General features: G+C 47.0%; 1 protein-coding gene across 1 annotated transcript in view; it reads left to right on the forward strand.

The window, feature by feature from the left end:
• LOC125757420 (luciferin 4-monooxygenase-like) overlaps positions 1-12,256 on the forward strand; it is a 30,783-nt gene extending 18,527 nt beyond the window's left edge. Inside the window, exon 4 of the mRNA XM_049413010.1 lies at positions 12,243-12,256. Within this exon, the coding sequence (XP_049268967.1) occupies positions 12,243-12,256 (14 nt within the window). The remainder of the gene's footprint in view (positions 1-12,242) is intronic.
• The last annotated feature ends 10,425 nt before the right edge of the window (positions 12,257-22,681 follow it).

Here is a 22,681-nt window from a genome sequence, read left to right on the forward strand (position 1 = left end):
ACTAAGTTCTGTCGGATCATACCCGCGGGCAAAAAGACCCGTAGAACAACAATTTCTGGCGCCCTTCGCCCCATTTCCATAGGTTCCCCTCGCCCTATCTCAAACGCCGATGCCACTCGTGTAGCGATACTCGGCGGCGGCACTTCCCACCAATTGCTATTCCATTGTGTCTTGTGACGTAGAGATCACACTCGCTCTTTTATCAGCGGTTGCCCGTTGGACTCGCTGTGGGAGGGAAGCGTGTCTTTCGCTCGGGGGAAGAAGGTCGGGAATTGCAGGAGCGCCAACACACATGCAATCGCGAATGGGCGTGACAACGACGTGAAGTCGCTGGCGCAGAACGCCCAGCCGTAGCTGCTGCCTTCCATCTTCACAGCAGTGGAAGGACTCCGAATTTTAAGCGAAGCTTTTGTGAGTTACAGATTACGATGGCACTGGCGAGCGTAGAGAAATGCGGGTTTGCAAAAATGCGCCCCCGAAAGTGCGTCGGTTACATGCGTATTTGTATGCGCCGCTGTCTGATAACGGATGCTCTCCCGATCGTGGGATTGTAGGCCATCAGCCATTTCTGATATGGCCACTTGATGTTTTATCAGTATCACTTGTAATTTCGCGTTACTGCATTTCATTGTAGCATTTCGTTGATGCATTTAATTTTTTCACGCATGACCGTCGTTGTTGCCTACAGCAACAGAAGCGTTACGCAGCTGAGGACGTGGGGGTAGGTCCGATTCCCAGCATGCAGGAAGGAAAAAAAATAGTTTCGCCGTAAGGCCGAAGCCGTGAATGTGACAGTAACAAGTTGTAATATCATACGAAGTAAGGCTAGCATCTATCTCTTTTCGATCCGGTCTCACGTAACTGTACAATTTATGCGTGGCTTTAACTGATGTGACGTCGTAAAGGCCAATGTATAGCGGAGCTGAGGGGAAGCATCAGCGATGAAATGCAAAGTGTTTCAATGCTAGGCGAACATGGCCATGATTTAGCACTAAAGGAACCTCCTCTCTATTTCACCATCTGCAGCTCTCAAACCTCCAACTCGCCTGTCCTCGCCCTTCCTTCTATATTCCACGCATTACACCATAAATAGCTATGCTATAATTTACCTTCTCCCCTCATTTCCATCCTCCTAACCCTCACATCAATACTCTTTACAGTCACCTTTCTTTCTCACCACGCGCTGTACTGTACTGTACATGGCTATGCTATGCTTTTACGCTGTCCCGTCCTCCTCAACCTCACTTTCCTTACCCACCCCTTGCTGTACTATACTATAAATGGCTTTGTTATGCTTCACCCCCTTCCCTCCTTCCCACCCTCCTTCGCCAGGCTGCGGATTCTATGTTTCACTCTCTTCCCTCCTCGTCACCTACCTTCGTTGGGCTGCTGACAATAATTTAGTATGGCATGTTCTTGGGCTATTGGGTTCATATATTCAGCAGACAAGTTTAAACTGCTCCAAGACAGCACATAAGAACACAGTAATATACACACAGACGAAGTGCATCGTGTGCCCAACAACGCTGCACTTCGTGTGTTTGCGTGTTTGTACGTTCTTTTGCGAGGCGCTTCGCGCTGCTCAAACTTGCCTGCTGGACCATACGTGGCCCGTTCGAGCTCGGCTTTAACAGCACCGACGTAAAGCACTGGTGTTAGGGAATACGGCCACTCCAAGGAGACAAGCGGTTTTCGCGCAGACTCTTGTCACAACGCGAAGAAGTGGGGGCACAGCACGTAATAGGGTATACGAGCCGTTTGGTGACGTCTGCCGAGATAGGGCGTGCGCCACCGCTCTGGACCTCGCCCACATGTTGAAAGTTCACACCTGTTGCTCGAGCGACACAGCTCCCCCCCTCCCCCGGCGCATGCTCCTTTGCCTGAAGAATGATGGCCGGGGCATTTCCTCTCTGCTACGGGTAATGACGGCGACGGCAAAAACCCGTCAAAAGTGTCTGTAGAATTGCTTCGCAATGAAACTTTTGAAGGAGCATTGAGTAAAGCGATAGAAAGAAGGAAAGAAAATAGTAGATGATGTGCGCACCCACTCAGCTTCGCTTGCTCCAATTTTTCCGATAGGGGAAGAGATCTAAATTCAAAATTCTTTATTGCGGTAACAACTATATGGACAGTGTTCCCACGCTTTTGCTGTCGCCGCTGAAGCCGCCTTGAGGCTCCGTAGTTATACGTACACACGCATATATATATGCGCGGAAAGGAACGGCGAGGGACATCATGGGGCTAAAAAACAGGCAAGCGCAAGGTCGGGTCGCGTGGCTACTACTACTAATGCTGCGGCTTGCTTTCTTGGCTGCTTTGCCGTCGTCTCGTATTGTTCACTACAGTGGCCCCTGGTGAATAGCGGAGCCATCCTGGCTACTTAAGGCGTCGTCAGTATAGCGGGGCATATTTGTGCTCGGGGTGACTCCCATGAACGATTTTTCTACCACGACGACGTAAGTCTTGGGACGGTGTCCAAGGCTGAACCTCCTAATTGACTGGAGACGTACGAGCGAGAATGCGCTTGGGCCCGTAATATCGGGCCAATAATTTGGGCGAAAGGCCCAAAGCCAAACAGGGGCGCCTGTCGTGAAAGTAGGGAGAGGTCGGTCGGTGTCGTGCGGTAGCTTCTGGTGGCCTTGGTCCTCAGTTGTCAGCGAATGGGCCAATTCTCTCCAATTTTCGGCGCACATGGCGACATCAGAAATTGTCGTGCATTGAGATGATTGAAATCGTGTGGGGAAGCATAGTGCTTGGCGTCCGCACAAGAGAAAGAAATGCGGCAAACCTGTGGTTGCGTGCGTAGCGGTATTGTACGCGTACGTGACGAATGGAACGATGGTATCCCAATTGGTCTGTTTTGATGCATACATCATCAGCATATCACCAAGACTGCGATTAAACCACCAGTGAGTCCATTTGTTTGCGGATGACATGCGGTCCCCATGCGATGAACGATGTTACACTGAACGAGCAAGCCTTGAACACAGTCAAACAGGAAAACACGCCCTCTCGCTCAAAAGTTCACGGGGAGCACCGTGGGCGAAAGACAAAGTTGCGCAAGATGAAAAACGCAACTTCTTTTGCGGTTGCTGTGGGCAATGATGCAGTTTCTGCGTAATGCGGGAGGTGGTCGACGCCGACAAATATCCACCTATGTTCCGAGGAAGTCGAGGTGAGCTGTTCGTGTAAGTCGATACCGACGCCGCCAAATGGACGGGCCGGACAAGGCAGAGGCTGCAGTGCACCGGCCTGGCTTTGACATGCAGCTTTACGCCGCTGACAGGCAGTGCAAGCAAGTGCGTACATACTTGCACGCAAATGTATATATGCCGCGCCAGAAGTATCGCTGACGCAGGCTGTTGTAGGTTGTGAGAGCGCCGTGGTGAGTGCTTTGCGGGTTGTTGTGGAAAGCAGTACAAATTTCCGTGCGCATGTGGCGGGGTACATGCACCTCCGACAATAAAACGCATAATTTCGCCGATAGAGGAATCGATAATGATAGATTAATTGATTCCTGATAATAAAATACCAACAATCTCTTGTACAATATATGATAGAGGAGGTCGTCTCGAATAGCGAGATGCGTGGCTTGACGACGAAGAGTTCTTGAGGCTGGTTGAGCTAATGGATCATTCAGAAAGCCGATAAGTTGTAAATCCGTGCATCCTTGTGTTGCACCGACGACATGTCTGCGAAGTCAATTGGCGTCAAGACGACTGAAGAAGCTTATGATGAAGCTGTGTCAGCCTGTAGCGGTGAGCGGTATAGCGGATCAGCGTCCGAGTGCTTGCGGCCGGATTGCTACCCAACACAACTGTCGTATTCCTGTAGGCGAAGCGCCAAACAACCGAGGCGTCCCAATGAATCTTTCAGCGATGCACTTTTCATCGCTAGGCACTTTTTCTCTGTGACGGAATAATTAGGCCTACACATACTCGGCTTTCTTGAAGGATCGACTCGCCTAACCAACGACGTATTCTTCGTATCCTGGTTTTTGCTGAGCCAGTACTGCACCAAGACCGACACCGCTGGCGTCAATATGGATCTCCGTAGGCGCATTAGGGTCAAAGTGACGAAGTATCGGAGGCGACGGTAGTGAGCGCCGTAGCGTCATAAAATATTCGTCGCACTCTCATGACCAAGCAGACAGGCCGCTGGAAGCTGTCAGTAGATTGGTAAGAGGCGCGATGATAGAAGCGAAGTCGCGCACAAATCGACGAACATACAAGGACACCCCAATAAAACTTCGAATCGTCTTCATAAAATTGGGGACCCGGAGTTTCGCGTGGTCCGGAAGAACGCCCTCCTTGCAGACGACGTGACCTAGTATAGTGAGCTGGCGCGCAGCAAAATGGCACATCTTGATGTTAATTATGTTGAACGCCAGCAGAGGTGAGACACGTGAGAATTGCACGAAGACGAAAAAGGTGAGTAGAAAAATCGCGATAAAATTGACGATGTCGTCCAGGTAGCAGGGGCAGGTACCGTACTTGTAGCCACGAATGATCTCATCCATGATTCATCCGAAGGTAGCTGGGGCGTTGCAGAGTCCCAACGGCATAACGTTGCATTCGTATAGCCTATCAGAAGGAACGAAAGCAGTCATCCATCGGTCAGGGTCGGCCATTTGAACTTGCCAATAACGCGAGCGTAAATCCAAATTCGACAAATATTCTGTTCTTTGCAAACAATCCAGGGCATCGTCGATGCGCGGAAACGGGTGTACATCCTTCCGAGTGATTCTATTGAGGCGGTGGTAGTCCACACATAATCCGATAGATCCATCCTTTTTGCGCTCTAGCACAGAATGGAATGACCAGGGGCTCAGGGATGGCACTACGGGTGAGAATATCATCGACTTGTTCGCTGATAATACGCCGATCTTCCACTGAAACTCGATATGGTCGTTGGCGTAAGTGAGCGCTCCGCACCGTGAGCGTCCGCCGGCTGAGGATGGCCGTGACGGGATGGGATGCGGGATGATGAGCCACTTGATCGTGGGCAACGTAGCCCGACACGAAAACAGCGGTGTTAGTTTCCTGGAGCACGAGGAGGACATCAGGTGTATCCGGAGGGTACCTTGAATACCTTGATATATATATATATATGAATCTTAGTGTGGTATGACTTGAGTGTAGACGAACATAAATGGCATAAATCGCGTTATCAAAAAATGTTAAAAACCTTTGGAAAAGCCTCTTTTTGCCCTGTGACCAACGTCTCTGCGTCCCACGTATCAGCATGAGCCGCGTGCCGAGTACCGGTGTCCCTGTATCCCATAGCAGTCTTGATTCATGAATGACACTGCATTAGCGTCGCAAGGTTTTTCGATGGGGTTCCCTATCAACGCCCCGCGGCGGACATGTTTTTGCTTACCAATAAATGGCCGACTATTTTCTGCCTTCGACATGGCCTGACAGGCAAGTTTCTCATTATTCTACCTGCTCTCTCACAAGCGATCGTTCATGCTTGGCAGGTCATCTAGCCGCGTATTGCGCACACTGAGGTGACAAGCCTCTGTTCAACCGCACGCATTTACGGTCGAAATGTCGTGACCAGCTCACGAGGGAAATCATTGAAGCGGTGGAAATTAAAATAGAGATGTTAGTGGCCCTTCAGTGTCTTCACCAGTGAAGGAAATGCTATTTTTCTCTCGTAAGTCACCTCGTTGTTTTACTGGGTCGATCCGATTGTGTGCTGATCTGATTGTCCCCTTTTTTTTGTTCGCTGTTACATATGCATATGTGATCACGTGCAATAAACGCTGAGTTTTTAGTTAGCGCTGTGTCCCGTCTTGAACTTCGTCGTGTTCAAGTCATTATTTGTGCTTGTCACAAATGGGCGCACATAAAGCGGGCGCGCGGCCGCTTTCAAATGGCTGCGCGACAGAACGGCGCGAGACGCGCGCCCAGGAAGCGCGAACGACGACAAAACAAGCATCAAAAGACGCCGGCGCGCCGCATTCTCCTCACGCACTGGAGCCAGACGCAGACAACGTGATCAAACGCCCGGCAAAACCTGGATGTTTCTAGAAGGAAGGGGGGACGCATTCCCGAGCGATGCCGCCGCGATTCGAACCTACGAGAAAGCTCTCGCCCTCTCTGGCCTCAGCTGTACTGCACGCCGAAGAACTCTCCCGACGCTTCTAGAAACCTGGGGAGAAGGGATAAAAGCGTGCGACGACGACCAGACAGGAGTCGAGAAGTCGAGACAGTAGTCGAGACAGGAGTGAGTCAGTCGGACCGGTGATGGTGAAGTTACGCTAAGTGTGGCTCCGTTAGCCAAAGAAGACGTGTTTATGATGGTGTGCGGCCAGTCGATCGTCGATCTGGAAGAATCGGATGACGACGCCGTGTGAGACGTGACAAGTTGCGACGACGGTTGAGCTACGACGATCAACGCTGGAGCTGGCGGGAATGTTTCCTAGAAGAGAAGCATTCGATTACCGTCCAAGTATTGCGGACTGGATACGCCATTGTATATTCAGGACTTTAACGGTCATTGAATAGTTGTAATGCAGGCAATTGCATTTGTAGCGTGTGATCTGTTTGTTTAGCTCCCGTTGTGTAAACACCATCTGAGTTATATTGTGAAGCTGTAACTGGTACCAGCCGAGTGTGCACGTGTTTGTGTTATTTGTATTGCCTTAACTGAGAATATATTTCGTTTTCGTTTGTGTTATCGACTCTCGGCTCTGACTCGGTTTTTGGACCACAACCGGCGTTCGCTGGCGCACCAAAGGACCAACTCTAAATTGTCCGCGCTTTCGTGGTGCGTTTTCGGAGGGCCTTGACGCCAGCCCTTAGAATCCGCCCGGCGATTGCCATCCCGATTAACGGGAGAGGTGACAGTGCTACTGTCTCAATTATGCACTATAAACAACCCATAGGTCTGTCCTTTTGAACTACGATGCACACTTCGCACTGTGGCTGCTGATGATGAACAAGTATGGCTGAACGTTTTCTAATGGGGCATGTTTTAAGCCACCCACTCGTGAAGTGTTTCACATGGTGGGACAGCTGGTCTGATTCTACTCTTCTGCAATGCAATATTATATCTGTGAACGACTCAATATTATATCTGTCAGTTCCCCGCCGGCGATGACGCCTTTATATGGTCCTAAGTCGAAGAAATCTCCAGCACTACCATGGCTCTGTGGTAGAATACTCGACTGCCGCGCTGGAGGCCAGGGCTCAAATGCGACAAGAACGCTGTTTTTTTATCGCCCTGAGCGATAGCAGTGACGGACACCAGCGCTAGCGGCTGAAAACTGCGCTACCTAAACTGGTTGTTGTCAGACGATAACAGCCTAATCTGTGTAGCAAGAACATCCGTGCAACCAGTCAGAAGAATTTCGCGGATCTGGTTTTTCCGCCTCCCTCGAGAGAGGGCACAAAACTGCGTGCGCTAATGCAGTTAAAAAAAGTTTCGCGGCGTGAGTTTTGCCAAACCCTTGGAAAGGTGACGTGACGCTGCGTACGGCAGATCTCATGCTTACTTCAACTCACGATTACGGGACAACCATCGATTTTGTATTCATCTGCTTACCGGCTATCCTAAGACCATGTTACAAGATGATCCGCATGCCTGCAGTCACATCTCGCCGACACGCAGCCGTTAAATATCCTGCCAATTATTTTTCTCCCGAAGTAATTTATCTATTTATTTATTTATTTATTTATTTATTTATTTATTTATTTACTTATTTATTTATTTATTTATTTATTCATTCATTTACCATTCATTCGTTTGTTTCGTTACAGCGATTCGTCTAATAAGACAAATGGACGGACACGTGGACACATACTTGTGTCGGCATGAAAATGCTTACGCAATCGTAAAGCTAAAACAAAATGCCAACGATTACGATATTTTTTTCCGTCAAAATATGTAAGGTAGTTCTTCGCGTCTTTACATTTGAGGCGGTGGTAGTCCACACACTTCATTGACGTGACGACTGATGACGATGAAGAATTATGGCTCAGCCCTTTGTAATGGGTTGGAATCTTTAAACGGCCCACCAGTTATGTAATTTGCATTGGGTGACGCCCGGTCGCTATTTCCCTCTCCCGTCATGCTGTATACGTTGACGTGGAAGAGAGACGGGGGGGGGGGGCGAAGAACTTTATTGAGACGCCGAGGTAATGGATCATGCGCTTATGAGCTTCCTTGGCAACCAATACAAGTGCGCTTGCGAGGAACCCACTACGCTATAAATCATTGTAATCTTACTGAGACCCCGAGGAAGTGGATCATGCGCTTATGGGCTTCCTTGGCAACCAATACAAGTGCACTTGCGAGGAACCCACTACGCTATAAATAATTGTAATTTTTTAGAAGTAGGGCAGCAGGCACTGTGCCATTTTTCGTCATTCTACAGAGAGCGTTGGTACCTGCTAAACGCATGTAAAGGATTATGCGCACTTTGTTGATTCTGCGCCTGATGACGATGAAGAATTATGGCAGAGCCCTTTTGTAATGGGTTGGAAGCATTCAACAACATACTCGTTGCGCAATTCGCAATTGTTTGACGCCTGGTTACAGAATTCGCGTTGTGCGACGCTTGGTGCTTATTTTAATCTTCTACCACGCTATATTGCATATGCTAATATGGTTCCTTCCCGACATGAAGCCTGTATAGGACCTTCTTGCAATGCAGTTTCAAGCACCGGCATGGCTCAGAGGTTGAATACTGGGCTCCCACGCAGAGGGCCCAGGTTCGAACCTCGTTCCATCCTGGAATTTTTTTCTTATTTAGTTTTTTTTTCTTATTTCGAGCGATACTGGTTACGGACACCGGCGGCGGCGGCGGACAACTACGGCGCCAAAAACGGCCGGAGAAATGATCTCATAACAGCTTTCGCTGTAAAATTATGATGATTTATAGCGTAGTGGGTTCCTCGCAAGTGCACTTCTATTAGTTGCCAAGGAAGCCCATAAGGTTCTCATGATCCATTTCCTCAGGCTCTCAATAAAGTTAATTCCCTCTTTCTCTCGCTCTCCGTTTCTCCGGTTAACGTATGTTATAAAGCGTGGTGAGACAGTTAAATAACGACTGGGCGTCACACAATATGAATTACGTAACTAGTGGGTCGTTTAAAGCTTCCAACCCAAAGGCTTCAGCCATAATTTTTTATTGTCATCAACCATCGCATCAACAAAATGCACATAATGCCTTAGAGATGGTACCTCGCTTGTCCGCAGAATGACGAATAATGTCGTGGTGGGTGTTTCCCAATGAAGTTAATTCCCTCTTTCTCTCGCTCTCCGTTTCTCCGGTTAACGTATCAACCATCGCATCAACAAAATGCACATAATGCCTTCGAGATGGTACCTCGCTTGTCCGCAGAATGACGAATAATGTCGTGGTGAGTGTTTTCCAATAAAGTTAATTCCCTCTTTCTCTCGCTCTCCGTTTCTCCGGTTAACGTATGTTATAAAGCGTGGTGAGACAGTTAAATAGCGACTGGGCGTCACACAATATGAATTAGGTAACTCGTGGGTCGTTTACAGCTTCCAACCCAAAGGCCTCAGCCATAATTTTTTATTGTCATCAACCATCGCATCAACAAAATGCACATAATGCCTTAGAGATGGTACCTCGCTTGTCCGCAGAATGACGAATAATGTCGTGGTGGGTGTTTCCCAACTTCCCAAAAATCATCATTTCTGCCGTAGTGGGTACGTTGCTAATGTACTTGTATTAGTAGCCACAAGAGAGTTTATAACGGGCTCTAGAAATGCCGCTTTTCCAGCTTTCGCTGTGACTGTGCTGCGCTTTCCGCGCAGGCCTGCCGTTTTTTTTTTATAATTCTTAAAAGCATTTCCACTTGTGCTTCTATCGAGCTGCACATTGTATTATGATGTGACTCACAGGTGCAGATCACTTGCATTTTGGATGCTGCGGCTGCTGCTCTCCACCAAGCAAGTACTCCTGCCTCAAACGTATATTTCCCCTCCGTGTGAGCTTAATGAAAACCAGCAGATAATGAAGCCAAGGGGGCTATAGGGGACTTTATTTGTACAGTTTTAAGTGTATTATTATAATTACGTAGTGATTGTGAAGAAAGTTTACGAAAAGGCAACTTGTCGCCGGTAAGGCGACCTTCGGAAGAGCAGCAGAGCACCGTAACCGCTAAACCACCGCGGTGGACGAGTGAAAGGTTAGCATAGCGTACTTGGGAACAGAAGTGAGCGTGAAAGTGAGAAGGAAGGAATAGAGTAAAGCGTAGTAATGCAATGGAGTGTCAACGCAAGGAATGAGTGACAGAGGCGGTGCCAACGGAAGGCACGAGGAAGGAGGGCTTGAGCCCCCACCCCTCCCCCAAGAGCAAACAAAGTCAAGACACAAAGGATAAGTTCCCTGCCGCGGGGGCAAGGAAATCGTTCGTGTTGTGTGCCACCCCTCCCCGTAAAGCAAACCCGGGGCCGCCCCTGATGAGTGAGGTGAGGGGCTATTGAAAACAAGTCCCAGGAATGCGCCCTATTATTTATTAATAAATAATTCACCTATTTTCAAATGCACTGCATCCCCAAGTTTGAGCCCATGCAGGAGGGGTAACAAAGGATTATTACAAGTCTTTATACAAATAGTAATGAATGACAGATTATAAAAAATATGCTGTATGCAACATAGCCCATGGAAGAAGAGCATGGTAAATAAATAATAGAGTGACACATCACAGATCATTTACCAGAGATACCAATCACCAATAAATAAGTTAAGGTTACGAATTAATTGAGCGAATGTTCTGTAGCCTATCAAGCGGTAGCGCGTTCCAGTTTGCAATTGTTCGTTGAAAAAAAAAAAGGGGGGGGGGGGAGTTATCCTCAATAATAAAAAAAAAACAGGAAGGAAAGAAAAAAACAGAGCCCCGCAACTGTCTCTCTCAGGGGAGGACACCTCAGCAGTAGCTCTCAGGGGGGAGGGATCAGGAGGGATTAAAAGAATAATAGGAAATAATGGGGGGATCCGGTCAGAGAAGTTCAGGGACGGGGCCACGATCGGCTAGAGGCGTGAGGACATCACGGAAATGTGAACCTTATTCGGTGAGAGGTGCTCGGCATTGTGGATGACGCAACCGTTGCTCATGAAGTCCACGGAGCGAATAAAAAAAAGGGAAACTTCAACGTGTTAGTAGTTGCCCTCCGTGGAGTTATCGATTCGGCACGATTACTTCGTGCCAGTCGTGACATTAGATGTTGGATGAAGGGAGAAGGGTATAATGCAAGATTTTTGAGATGTAGCTGAAATGCCTGGATACTATTTCGTTTCCTCAGTGCAGTTAGGGAGTCCGCCAGGCGGTACTTAGAAAAGATTAAACTAATGGATTTGTGTTGGCTGATTTCAAAAGCCTCAATGTCTTTTTTAACAGCAGAGTTGTTTAGGCCGAACACTGGTCTGTGACGCATGAACAGAAATGATCATCATCATGAGCCGGCACGCACTCTCTTCTTCATTTTCGTCCTTTTCTGCTTTGCTCCCAGATCACGTGCGCCGAATTGTCCGGCGTGGCCTGCAATAGACGTGACAGCCGACAGAACGAGTACACAGAGAGCGAGAGAGAGAAAAAAAGAGAGTTACAAAGAAAGAGAAACACGAAATTCTTTGTGACAAAATTTCTTGACGAGGCGGGGTTGGAACCCACGTACTCGCTATACGAAGGCGAGCATCGTAAGATCGGCGAGCACGGTGTAAGATATACCTTACCCAGTGCACTTGGCTATCTAGCACGTTATCAAAGCATGTAACATAGCCTTTTATAGTATGGAATACGAAGGAGGTGGGAAAGAGAAGTGAGGTTGAGGATGAGATATGTGAGGGAAAGGAGGACGGGAGAGAGTAAAGCATAACATCAAAAGCACGGTGTAAGAATATACTCAGGTGCTGACCAGGCCCGTAGCGAGGAATTCTTTTCGGGGGGTGGGGACTCTTGTTGAAAGCCTTGACTATTTGAGAAAAACGCCTATTTTCATGACTTATTTTCGATAAAACACTATGTATTATCAAAATTACGGGGGGGGGCGCCCCCCCCCCCTGGCTACGGGCCTGGTGCTGACGCTCTTCAACCAACACATGGAAAACCGCAATCCACGCGCGGCCAGATAATGTTCGGGTTCTTATCAGTTGACTTGCAGTTTCATCGGCGCCTCCTTGGAGGGCGCTACGAAAAGCGGGACAAACGTCTCCATAGCAACGTGCATGCTGCTGATAATGTGCCTTTTGCTGGCATGTGCAGCCGTGCTGTTTTGAAGCCAGGCATTTTTGTTCGTGTGCGTTTTATGCACGGTGGTTTCATGCTTTTGTATCGACGAAGGTGGCAACAGACTGCTGAGAGGTGTTTGGAATGTGTAGGACGTGCTTCGTATCGAACTGCCGTTCTGGCTATCCCACTTGCGCGGAGCGTGTTCCTCTCTTCAAAGCACCGTCCGACACGGATCATCTGGAGCAGTGGTGCCGTGCAATTCCAAGGACAGACCGAACGCTAATGCCTACATAATGAATGCCTTGAACAGACGAAACTACAAGTGCGCGCGAGCAGAACTTGAGTGGGCTTTGAGCGCAGCTCGATCGATTCGCGTTCACGACATTCAGACCATGCACAACGTATTTTCAACTTAGCGAATCCTCAAGCCTGGTACACTTTTGATTTTAATCTGAAATAAAGAATTTCATTCGCCTTTTGAGAGTTACTCACGCCACTTAGAACGAAAGCGTTGGGCATGCAGAAAAGTCTCAAGTCGCCAGCACCGCTTCGTTGGGTCCCGGGTATGGGCGACGAAGCCACGGACGCTGCCGCACAAAACCGTGGTGCTACATTGCATGAGAAGTTAGTGATGTCCGCGTACGCCTACGCGAATAGGTATGTTCAATCATTTCTCACAAGCATACTTTCGACTGAAACTTTCGACTGCCAAAATAGAGGCACCCCACAGGGAGCCATACTTTTTCACGTAGGCTTCATAAAGCTAAGAGAACAGACTTTTGGGCTAGTTGGTTTGTAACGTTCATTGTATTGCACGTCCCGTCCTCTTTCTGTGGTCGCTGTCTTAATAGGGTTATGGCTTCAATGAACTCATAAAGCTAGCATGTGGGCTGGAAAATCTGAAATGTAGGGACAGCTCTTCGTCGTCTGCTAGAGAGGAGAGAGCACGGCGAGCGCGGTGGCGATCACGCGGCAACACCGCGGTTCGGCTACTCGCGGGCGCTCTCCGCCTCGAGCCATTAGATGGGGCTACGCTCAACGGAACGATGACCAAACATCTTCTGGCCGCTTCGGCGCGAGCAGTGTCAATACCTGCATATTCTTACACCATGATCAAAAGAAACAGAAATAGAGAAAAAGAAAGGGAATCAAAACAGAAAGAGAAACAAAGGCAGAAAGACAAAGAATCAAAGAAAGAGAGATAAAGAAATGGAAACATAGAGAAAGAATAAAGGAGGCCCAGCTCCGCACTTCCTTCAGGCTTGGCACCGCTTGTGGGAAGCGGCCTTAATTTTTTGTCTGTTGCTATGATGGCCCCAATCAAATGATGCAGCCATACTTAAGGTTAGGTATAATAATGGAATTTAAGGCCAATAGCTTGACGGCTAGAGGAGCTGGACCAATTTTGTATTTGAAGAAACATAACTTATTCGAGGCTGATGGACAAATGTTAGATATGTGTTTATTCCAATTGAGATTTCTATATATATTCGAGCCTAGGTACTCACATTCACTTACCTATTTTAATACTTTAGTAGAGATTGTATAAAAAGCGAGAGATATTTTTTCTCGCTCTGTTCATGTATATTGTTTTGTGGTAATTTGGTTTCATATTGCATTCGTCATGCCGTTGATAAACGTTCTAAGGCAAGGGTTTAAAAACCGTTCATCGTCCACGCTAAAGACATCCTTATACATGACACAACCGTCAGGGGATAGCCTTGTTCCGACAGTTTTAGCGACAACTAACGATGTCATTGACATGTATTTAAAAAAGCAGGCGTCCTAAATGAATTCTCAAACACCTGACGTAACCTGAAGTTGAGCAGTGACGGTTCATATCCGCGAGCATTATGCGATTAGATAAGTATGCAGATAAGTATGCAGATTAGATAAGTATTTACAATAAAGTCTGGAAGGCCAGTATTTCTAATATCGAAAATAAGTTTAGCGCGAGGAACTCAAGCAAAATCTTTATCGAAGTTTTTAAAGCAAAATCAATTTTCCAGACGTATTCAGAATAGATGCGAATGTATAACCTGTAAGGTTGAGAACCATTGATTACCAGTGTATCACTATCGTTTAGAAATTAAGTGATGTAATTGGCTATGACATGCTCCAGAAGTCTGCAACATGAACAAATTGGAATCATGGCGCACTAATTTGAAGCCAATGATGCATCCACTGTTTAGGATACTGGCACAATGCGGGCCGTTTTCCCGTCGCTGGGAATACAAGCTGTTGTTCGACTCTGGTAGGCAGAGCTGGCAGGTCGAAAACACAAAAAATGGCCAGAAAACTAGGGTAACTAGACGAAAACAAGCCAACTTGATCCAAGCGCAGTAGAATAGCAAAAAGTAGCCACGCGTTTGTGAAAACAACGGTGACGTTTTGATTGAAGAGACTAAACGCAAAAGCCTTCTGGCGAAAAATTAAATCAGAACAGCATGACCGCCTAAAAATTGGAATTGCTGAAATTCAAGGATAAATTGTTGCCTGTAGCCATCATTTCGAGCAGGATGGCGAAGCTTCTAGCGCTCTTGCAAAATTACACTCTTTTCGCCCGTTTTGCATTACTTTTCTTAAAAAGTCTAGAAGTAATAGCCTTGTGGCTACAATAAAAAGAAGTACGGCATAAATGTGCTAAAAGTCACGGTCGAAGCAGGTCCGTTTCTTATCCTAAAAACACACAAGCACTTCGTCAGATATCCAATTCCAATATCGATGAGTGCAGAGCGCCCTGGGTGCGGAACGCTTTCGGTTGTCCTGTTCACTTTCAATTTCGGTTGAAAGTAGCATTCGGCAAAAGGTTGTCTGCAAAACGAGGCCGCACGCAACAATTTTCTCTGAGTTCCAGCTACGTATCCAAAAGAATTTTGTTTTGCGTAACTCAAGTGCCAAATTCAATTTTGGGAGCTTTAAATAAGACTTGGATTCCATATTTTATCGTCACATACGCGAATGCCAGCGGCTTCCACGTTACCAGATATTGATGATTTGTTGAAGTCGAGAGAACAACAAAGTCGCGATAAAGTAGCCATGTAGCCAAGACGTTGTTTTCGGCCCCCACCAGCCAATAAAAGTAGCCAAGGTGTAGCAATGTAGCCAAACGCAGCAACACTGATTGTAGGGAATGTTCAGTGGCCCAAGATATTCCTTCAAAGCAAAATAAAGTGCACGGTAATACCATCATGCGTGGCCGCGTAAACAGTGGCCGGCAGCGAGTGCATTTTGGGTTTGGGTGCAATTGCTATCGCAAGAATTGACATCTCAAAAACTATTACTCAGGGTTACCACTCACAAATGTTTCTGCCCAACTTGCCAAAGTACAGTACTCACGCATTCAAACGCGACATCAATTTTTTTAGTACAACGACTTCTATGCGCAATTGTTTGGTATAACCACGTCAAGTCGCGACGAAACTGGTCTCTAAAGATAACGTTGGCGCTGTTCTACGCGTTTGAGACAAAATCACGCCGATATGACCCAAACTGAAGACGGTAGAAACGAAAACACGTACCTTACTTTGTCCTAAATTATTCTGTTTCGACCCGTTAGTACTGTACGTACATTGAAGCTGCGATTCTCCATTCTTCTTTGAAAAGCAAAAATTGTATACAGGAAACGTAAAAATTGGCGAGGTCGCCTAACTGTTTTTCCATACAGCGCATCATCGAACATTGCACGACGTGTTTCTGCCCAAGCGAAACAATAAATGTGATGTATCGCGAAATTCATTTAGGAGCAAGCACAAGCTCTGACTGTGTACGTTATATTCGAAGATGAGAAAAAAGCTGCCACGCAGTGCCAATCACTTAAGCGCATTCTAGTTTTCGTTTTGACATTTCATAATTACATGATAATATTACGGTGCTTCTTTATTGTGCGAAAGTATGTTTTGCATTTTATAATTATGTTGTCATTGTTATTTTTAGCAGTCGTGGGATAAATAACTTTGAAACATGCTTGGTTTCACTGGTGTTTCGAAGTGTGTCCCGTTAACTGAAATATTTGACAGTGTACTGGTGTGCATACCGAGTACGATTCCTCTCGTTCTGTTTTCTTTTGTTTTGTTTTTTTTGCCTAGTGCGCACTGCTTCAGAATATTACATGTACCTCTCTGCTCTGGGCTATTAGAGGGTATTGTAATATCCGCACTGCTTCAGCATATTGCAATACCCTCTAATAACCCACCTTGGGACCAAGTGAAGTGAATAACATATTTAAGCAGTAAATAGCTGGATAGAATGTATTTCTTCATCTACCAGCTACGAGATACCCAAATTTTTCGCATTTATTTTAATAGCTGCACCATAAAGAAAGGCCTTAGCCCAGTTGCTGCCACAAAATATAACAGTGTGCTGCTTTTTGACAACGAACCACCGTACTTGATGCAGTATAAATCTTGTTGTCAGCCTGCACTCTTGCACCGTCCAAAAAGGTACGTTCAATGAGCTGTTCGGGCAGATGGCGACATCAAAACAGATGCACGGGCGGATGTCGACGCAACACTGAACCCCTTTCTCCTACACTCCTGTGAACTGTGAAAAATCCTACAGTTTTTTGAACAGCAGGAAAGCTACCCGTGGGCTTCGTCTGCTTACACTTGCACGTAATCATTTCGCATTAGTGAAACATTTTACGTGCTGTAATCGGCAACACTTTTGTGATGGTTAAAGATACATGTATGCATATAAAGTTGTTGATGCATTCCTGGGATATCCTACATGCAATAATTCTTGCATTCAAATTAGCGTCATTTCTAAAAACATCACTTCTTGCTCTCGTGCAATTCTTTTTGCAGTAACGCTGCAGCATCAGGTCGTCCTTGAACGCAAAGCGCGATACACTGTAAATAGTGTGAGGGCTTACTGTGTAGTTCATAATCTTCGTGTGTGCGTCCAAATAATTGCAATCATCATCAGTGTTTGTCTCGCCGGGTTTTCTGTCTTCTCTGGCTGGCGCGCCGGTGTATTGAATACAAGCATCGTATGTCGTACCTGATGTCTTCCTTATAATATAGTGAAAGAATAGGAGATATCCCAGACGACTGTAAAAGCGGATAGGCTGCAGATCACTATGGAAGGGAAAAAAGGCGACCACTCGTTTGTAGCACGAAGCCACACGGAAATGCAACGGATTTCTCAGAAACAGAGCCTCTCAGCTGCCGAAAAGTTTGTCCTGTACCGGGGTTCCAACCCGGCACCAATACCTTTGCGGGGTGGTCGCTCCCGGGTGCTACCAATTGAGCTAACCAGGAAGCTTGGAACTGGCAGCGCGAGGGCGAATTCATCGACAACTCGAAGCACATGGACACCTTGCGGAATTCCACAGAACTCATTTGCATAATTATGAAGATCACTATATGTCATCGCATGAAGTAAACAACTGGTGGCCGGATGAATACTCCTTGTGGCGGCCGCATAACGGAGTTGCTTAATTGTTTATTGAGTGCTAGTAAAGAACTACTAGTTGTCAGCATCAGTACCTATATCTCGACAACAACGCGCCTCAAGATAAAATCGTGCATATGGCTCGTCAAGCATCAGATTTTTTTTTTCTCTTTTGAAAGATTCATACACGCTGCGATTTGTATCAGAAGAAATATTCAGACAAAGTTTGCTTTTATTGCTTAGGCCATCCCAGCATTTAAGGCACTCAAGCATAATGATTGAGCTTCGTGACATTCAGAGAGGAAAGGGTAGTCCACGATGGATCACGTTCGTTGTATTATTGAAGTAATTAAGGAAAGCGCCGAATACCAAAAATTGTTGTATATGGCATTAATATATAACGAAAGGCATTCGTGTCGGTAGAAATACCAGCTATTCTGAAGGCGTTTCGCGGAGGTGGAGCACTTGAAACAGATGTACATACCATTTCCAATGTATACAGACATTCCGCAGCTACTCTGCTACACCTGATTGAGAAAGGGGTCGGTCCGATTGAGAATCCCGTTTGAGAAAGGGGTCAGTCAGGGGGATGCAATCTCTCCAGTGCAATTCAATACTTGTCTAAAAGAACTATTCAAACGAATAGACTGACAAGGAAGAGGAATGGTGATTGACGCAATTTACGGTTCGCAGACGAGATCGTACTCTTCAGCAACGACGGCCATGAATTAGAAAAATTAGTGAAGAATTAAACACACAGAGCTTCAAAGTAGAGTTGAAGTTTGATATGCAGTAAACGAAGATCATGCCAGGCGGTCTCGCCTGTTCCTGTTCCGATAATAGCAATGAATCAAGAACAATAAATCAATAAAAAAGAAGACGTTCGGTACCACATTAATTTCATTATTCTAATTTCTAGTTAGGATGAGAAGTCTGGGCTGAATGTAGAAATAACTATTGCACTAGTTTTTTTTATGTTTGCTTGTCTTTTGTGTTAACTTAGTAGTTTTAAATCTTCATATCTACAATTCTTGGCCAATCCCCCATTGTGGGTATGAGCCATGTGTAAAGGCACATCATCATCATCATCGTCATCAGCTGTCTCGCAGAAAACTAGAGTTCGTGATAGATAACCGCACCCTTGAATCAGTAGAAGAATAAGTCTATTTAGGTGAAATGTTAAGAAGAGAGGGTAAAGGAAATCCGCCGAAGAACACAGATGGGCATTCGCAATCTCTGACCGGTTACTTACTACTCCCACTCTAGCGGGAACTGCAAAACCATAGCATTTTTACGATGTCGAACATATGGGGCGGAAGAAACCAAGAGAATGACAAATAATGTCGAAAAAGCTTCCGCTTGGGCATGTTAGATATTCATGTTCACTTTTATACCACAAAATAGAAAGAAAGACCGAAATGAGCGAGGGCTGTGCCCGCGAAGATCTTTTCAGTCCTTGTTTTCATTGCGCGCTATAGAAGGAAACTCAAGAAGAAACTAAGGACGACCAAGCATGCAATGGAACGAGAAATAGTAGAGGTAACCATGGAAGAGTTGAAGACAGCAGAGTGGATAAGAGAGCGAACAGGGCAGCTGATATGTTTGTAGATATTAAAAGGAGGAAAGTGAACCTGGACAGCTGACGCCACAAAAAGGACACATAATAGATGGGCAATTATAACATCGGAACGGATGCCAAGATTTCGAAAGCGTAGACGGCAAAGCTGTAAGGCTCATTCACACCGGCGACTAGCAACGGTCGTGCGACCGTTTGCGACTGGCGGTCGAAGAGAGACTCAAAGCGACCGATGTTCACGCGTGCGTGCGACTTATAACCGTCGCCATATAGAATTCACGTCTGCTCGTATACAGCTTGCATTGCCGTTGCCCCGTAAAATAGGCTGATGTCCTGTTCCTGCGCATCTGATTAGTTCAGAGGTTTGCGACTGCAGTCGCGCCACTGAAAAATCGAGCAGCGAGCGATTGAGCCAAAGCAGTCGCTTTGCGACCAAAACGGCCATTTGCGACCGTTTGCGAACAGTCGCTTTGCGACTTAGTCGCGCGACCGTTGCTAGTCGCCGGTGTGAACGAGCCTGTAGACGGCAAAGGATTAGGTGGAGCGACGAAGTCAAGAACTCTGTGAGCATAAAATGGACCCAGCTCACGCAGGACAGGGTTGCTTGGAGATCATTGGGAGAAGCCTTCATCTATACTACGGATAACTAGCCCAGTTATCCGTTCTCGTAAGCCTTCATCTTTCTGTGTAGATGAAACAGTCTGATGATGATGATGATATTCTAGTTCAATTTTCACCTAAGCAGATGACGATTATGGTTGTAGAGCAGTAGTGACTGTGAATTCGTGTCGCTTGAATATAGTGAAGTGTAATTCACATTGACTGCGTGTTTAAAAGGATTCATGCTGAGATTGTAAAAAATTATATGAGCCGAACAGCGTGGCATTACTGTACCGTTGACTATGAATAGACAAAACACTATTGTCTGTCCTTTAAAATGCCCTCAAACACAAGTTATTGCACAATGGACTTTAATACTGGCCCTCCTCTTGGACCTCCTTCGCTAGGCGGCGGACGATACCGGTCCCCGTTTGAGCTCGGCTTTGTGAAGACGTTGGGCGGCTGCCATGAATACAACAATGAGCACGCTCGGGCTGGGCGCGTTCGCGCTCGGGACCTTTCGCTTTATTTGTCTTAATGTTCGCATTTACATTCACCGCCGGCTTCTTGGCCAATACCCATAGTGCTCTAGGAACCAGATCTAAGGAACAAGCAAGCAAGCAAGCAAAGAGTGGTGAGTCAGGGCTCGGGGCCGGGCCTTTCAAGATCGCTTCTTTTAGGGATGGTAAAATCGATTAAAGATTAATCGATTAAAGGAGCACCGCTAATCGATTAATCGTAATCGATTTTCGCCTTTCAGTTAATCGAATTAATCGATTAAAACTCTTCGATTAATCGATTACGGCAACCCCCCTACCCCCAAGACGTACCCTTGGCCGGTGTGCATGAGCGCGAGGCGAGCGATGCCGAGACGCAGAAGTCGAGCGCAGCTACTCCTTTTCACTACAGGGCATATTTGTGCGCTAGTGCATATTTGTACACCGGCGCCGTACACCCGCCAAAATTTATTTTCGCCTTGGCATACACAGCTCAAAATGACACTCGATCACATCTGCTACGCCCCTGCTGGACGCCCGTGTACTCTGCAATGTAGTGCACGTTAAAGAACACCAGATTGTCAAAATTTCCGGAGCCCTTCATTTCAGCATCCCTCATTATCATATCCTGGATTTGGGACGTAAAACCCCTCATATTATTATTATGTAACTCTCAGGTTTTATTTGCTTTTTTTTCTTGTTTAACTGCACTATACAGTGGTCTAAAATGTGCGACATTGTAATATGCATTGTTTATTTCTTGAATGGTTCTTATTGCCGTTATATTTACTCCTGAGCAAATAAAAGACTATTGTTTACCAATGAATGAAAGAAAGAAAATAGACCACAAGGCAGGGGGGGGGACCTGAGCTAGTATGCGCCGGCTAGTATATATATATATATATATATATATATATATATATATATATATATATATATATATATATATATATATATATATATTACCACGCCCACTTGTTTGATGTAGCGTCATTTGGTCGTACAGCAACCGCACTTCCATCGGTTGCTGCCCTTCGTTTTCCTGATAAGGGTTGACAAGCCCCGGGTCGGGCCAGTGTACGGTCGGCGTTGGGGAGGGACGTAGTGGCCTCGCGAACGGCGATCGGCAAGGTCCTCGCGTGGTCCATTGCTCTCCCGCGAGGTAGTCGGCGATGTCGCGTTGTCGTTCACCTCGCTCTGGACACGGCGCGTTGACGGCGAAGCCGGGTAGTCCCATCTGGCGGTATTTGCACACGACGGGAGGTATGGCCGGCTTCTCCGCAGTGGTGGCAGAGCGGTCGGTGGTCAGGGGCACGCCAAATGTCCGTCTTCTAGCGTCGTAGCACTGGCCGACAGGAGGATGACAGGGTGGTGGCGTCTGGTGACAATACAGCGGTGTTGTGGCATCTTGGCGTGGACGTTGGGGAGGAGCGTGATGGCGGGCTGTAGCAGCATAGCTCATAGCTTGCGGCTGCGGCTCTGCTAGCTGAGGAGTGCCCAGTGATTCCTGGATCTCTTGGCGCACGACGTGCACGATGGAATCCACCTGAGGTTGCGATGAAGGTAGATGTTTCACAGCTCCTCTTTCACGATTGTTCTGATCGTCTCACGCAGGTCTGCGGTTCCTAGCGCTTGAACGTTGGCGTAGTTTGTGGCCAAGGAGCTGCGGTTGTATTGCCGCGTTGGCATGTCAAGCGTTTTCTCGATTGTCGAAGCCTCCTAAGCAAATCCAGCAACCGTCTTCGGCGGGTTCCTTATCAATCCAGAGAAGAGTTCTTGTTTTGCACCCCACATGAGGAACCTGACTTTCTCCTCTTCGGGCATATTTGGGCCGGCGTGCCGAATCAGGCGAATCATTGCGTGGAGATGGCAATGTTTTCATCGGGTAGCTGCACACGAGTCTCCAGCACAGCGGCGGCCCGTTCGTTGCAGACCACGCTCGTAAACGTTCTTAGGAACGTTGTGCGAAAGAGATCGCATGTTTGTAGCGCCGATCTCTCTGTTCTCGATCCACGTCTTCACGGCGTCTTCTAGGTAGAAATAGACGTGACGCAGTTTTGTTTTCGGAGTCCCAGCTGAAGGTGCCGACTCGGTCGTACGTCTCGAGCCAGCTTTCTGGGTCTTCAATTGACGATTCACGAAAACCGGGGGCTCCCTGGGTTGCCGTAGCAGAATCGATGCAGGCGGCACAGGGGTTGTCATTGCCGCTGTGGTCGAGGTCACGGTTTGCCGGGTCTCTTCAGGTAGAGGCGCGTACTTTGGCGGTAGACCTTGTTGCCTGCGGCTAGCTCGCTGCTCAGCGTTGGCGTCGTTGTCTTCTTTGCGACTTGGGCTGGGTTCACGGCTTGACGGGGGCGTCCGGAACATGAACGAACAGCACCTCCACCATACGTCACAGTGTCGTG

The sequence above is a fragment of the Rhipicephalus sanguineus genome, chromosome 2 (genome assembly GCF_013339695.2).
Source record: "Rhipicephalus sanguineus isolate Rsan-2018 chromosome 2, BIME_Rsan_1.4, whole genome shotgun sequence".
Taxonomy (NCBI): Eukaryota; Metazoa; Arthropoda; class Arachnida; order Ixodida; family Ixodidae; genus Rhipicephalus; species Rhipicephalus sanguineus.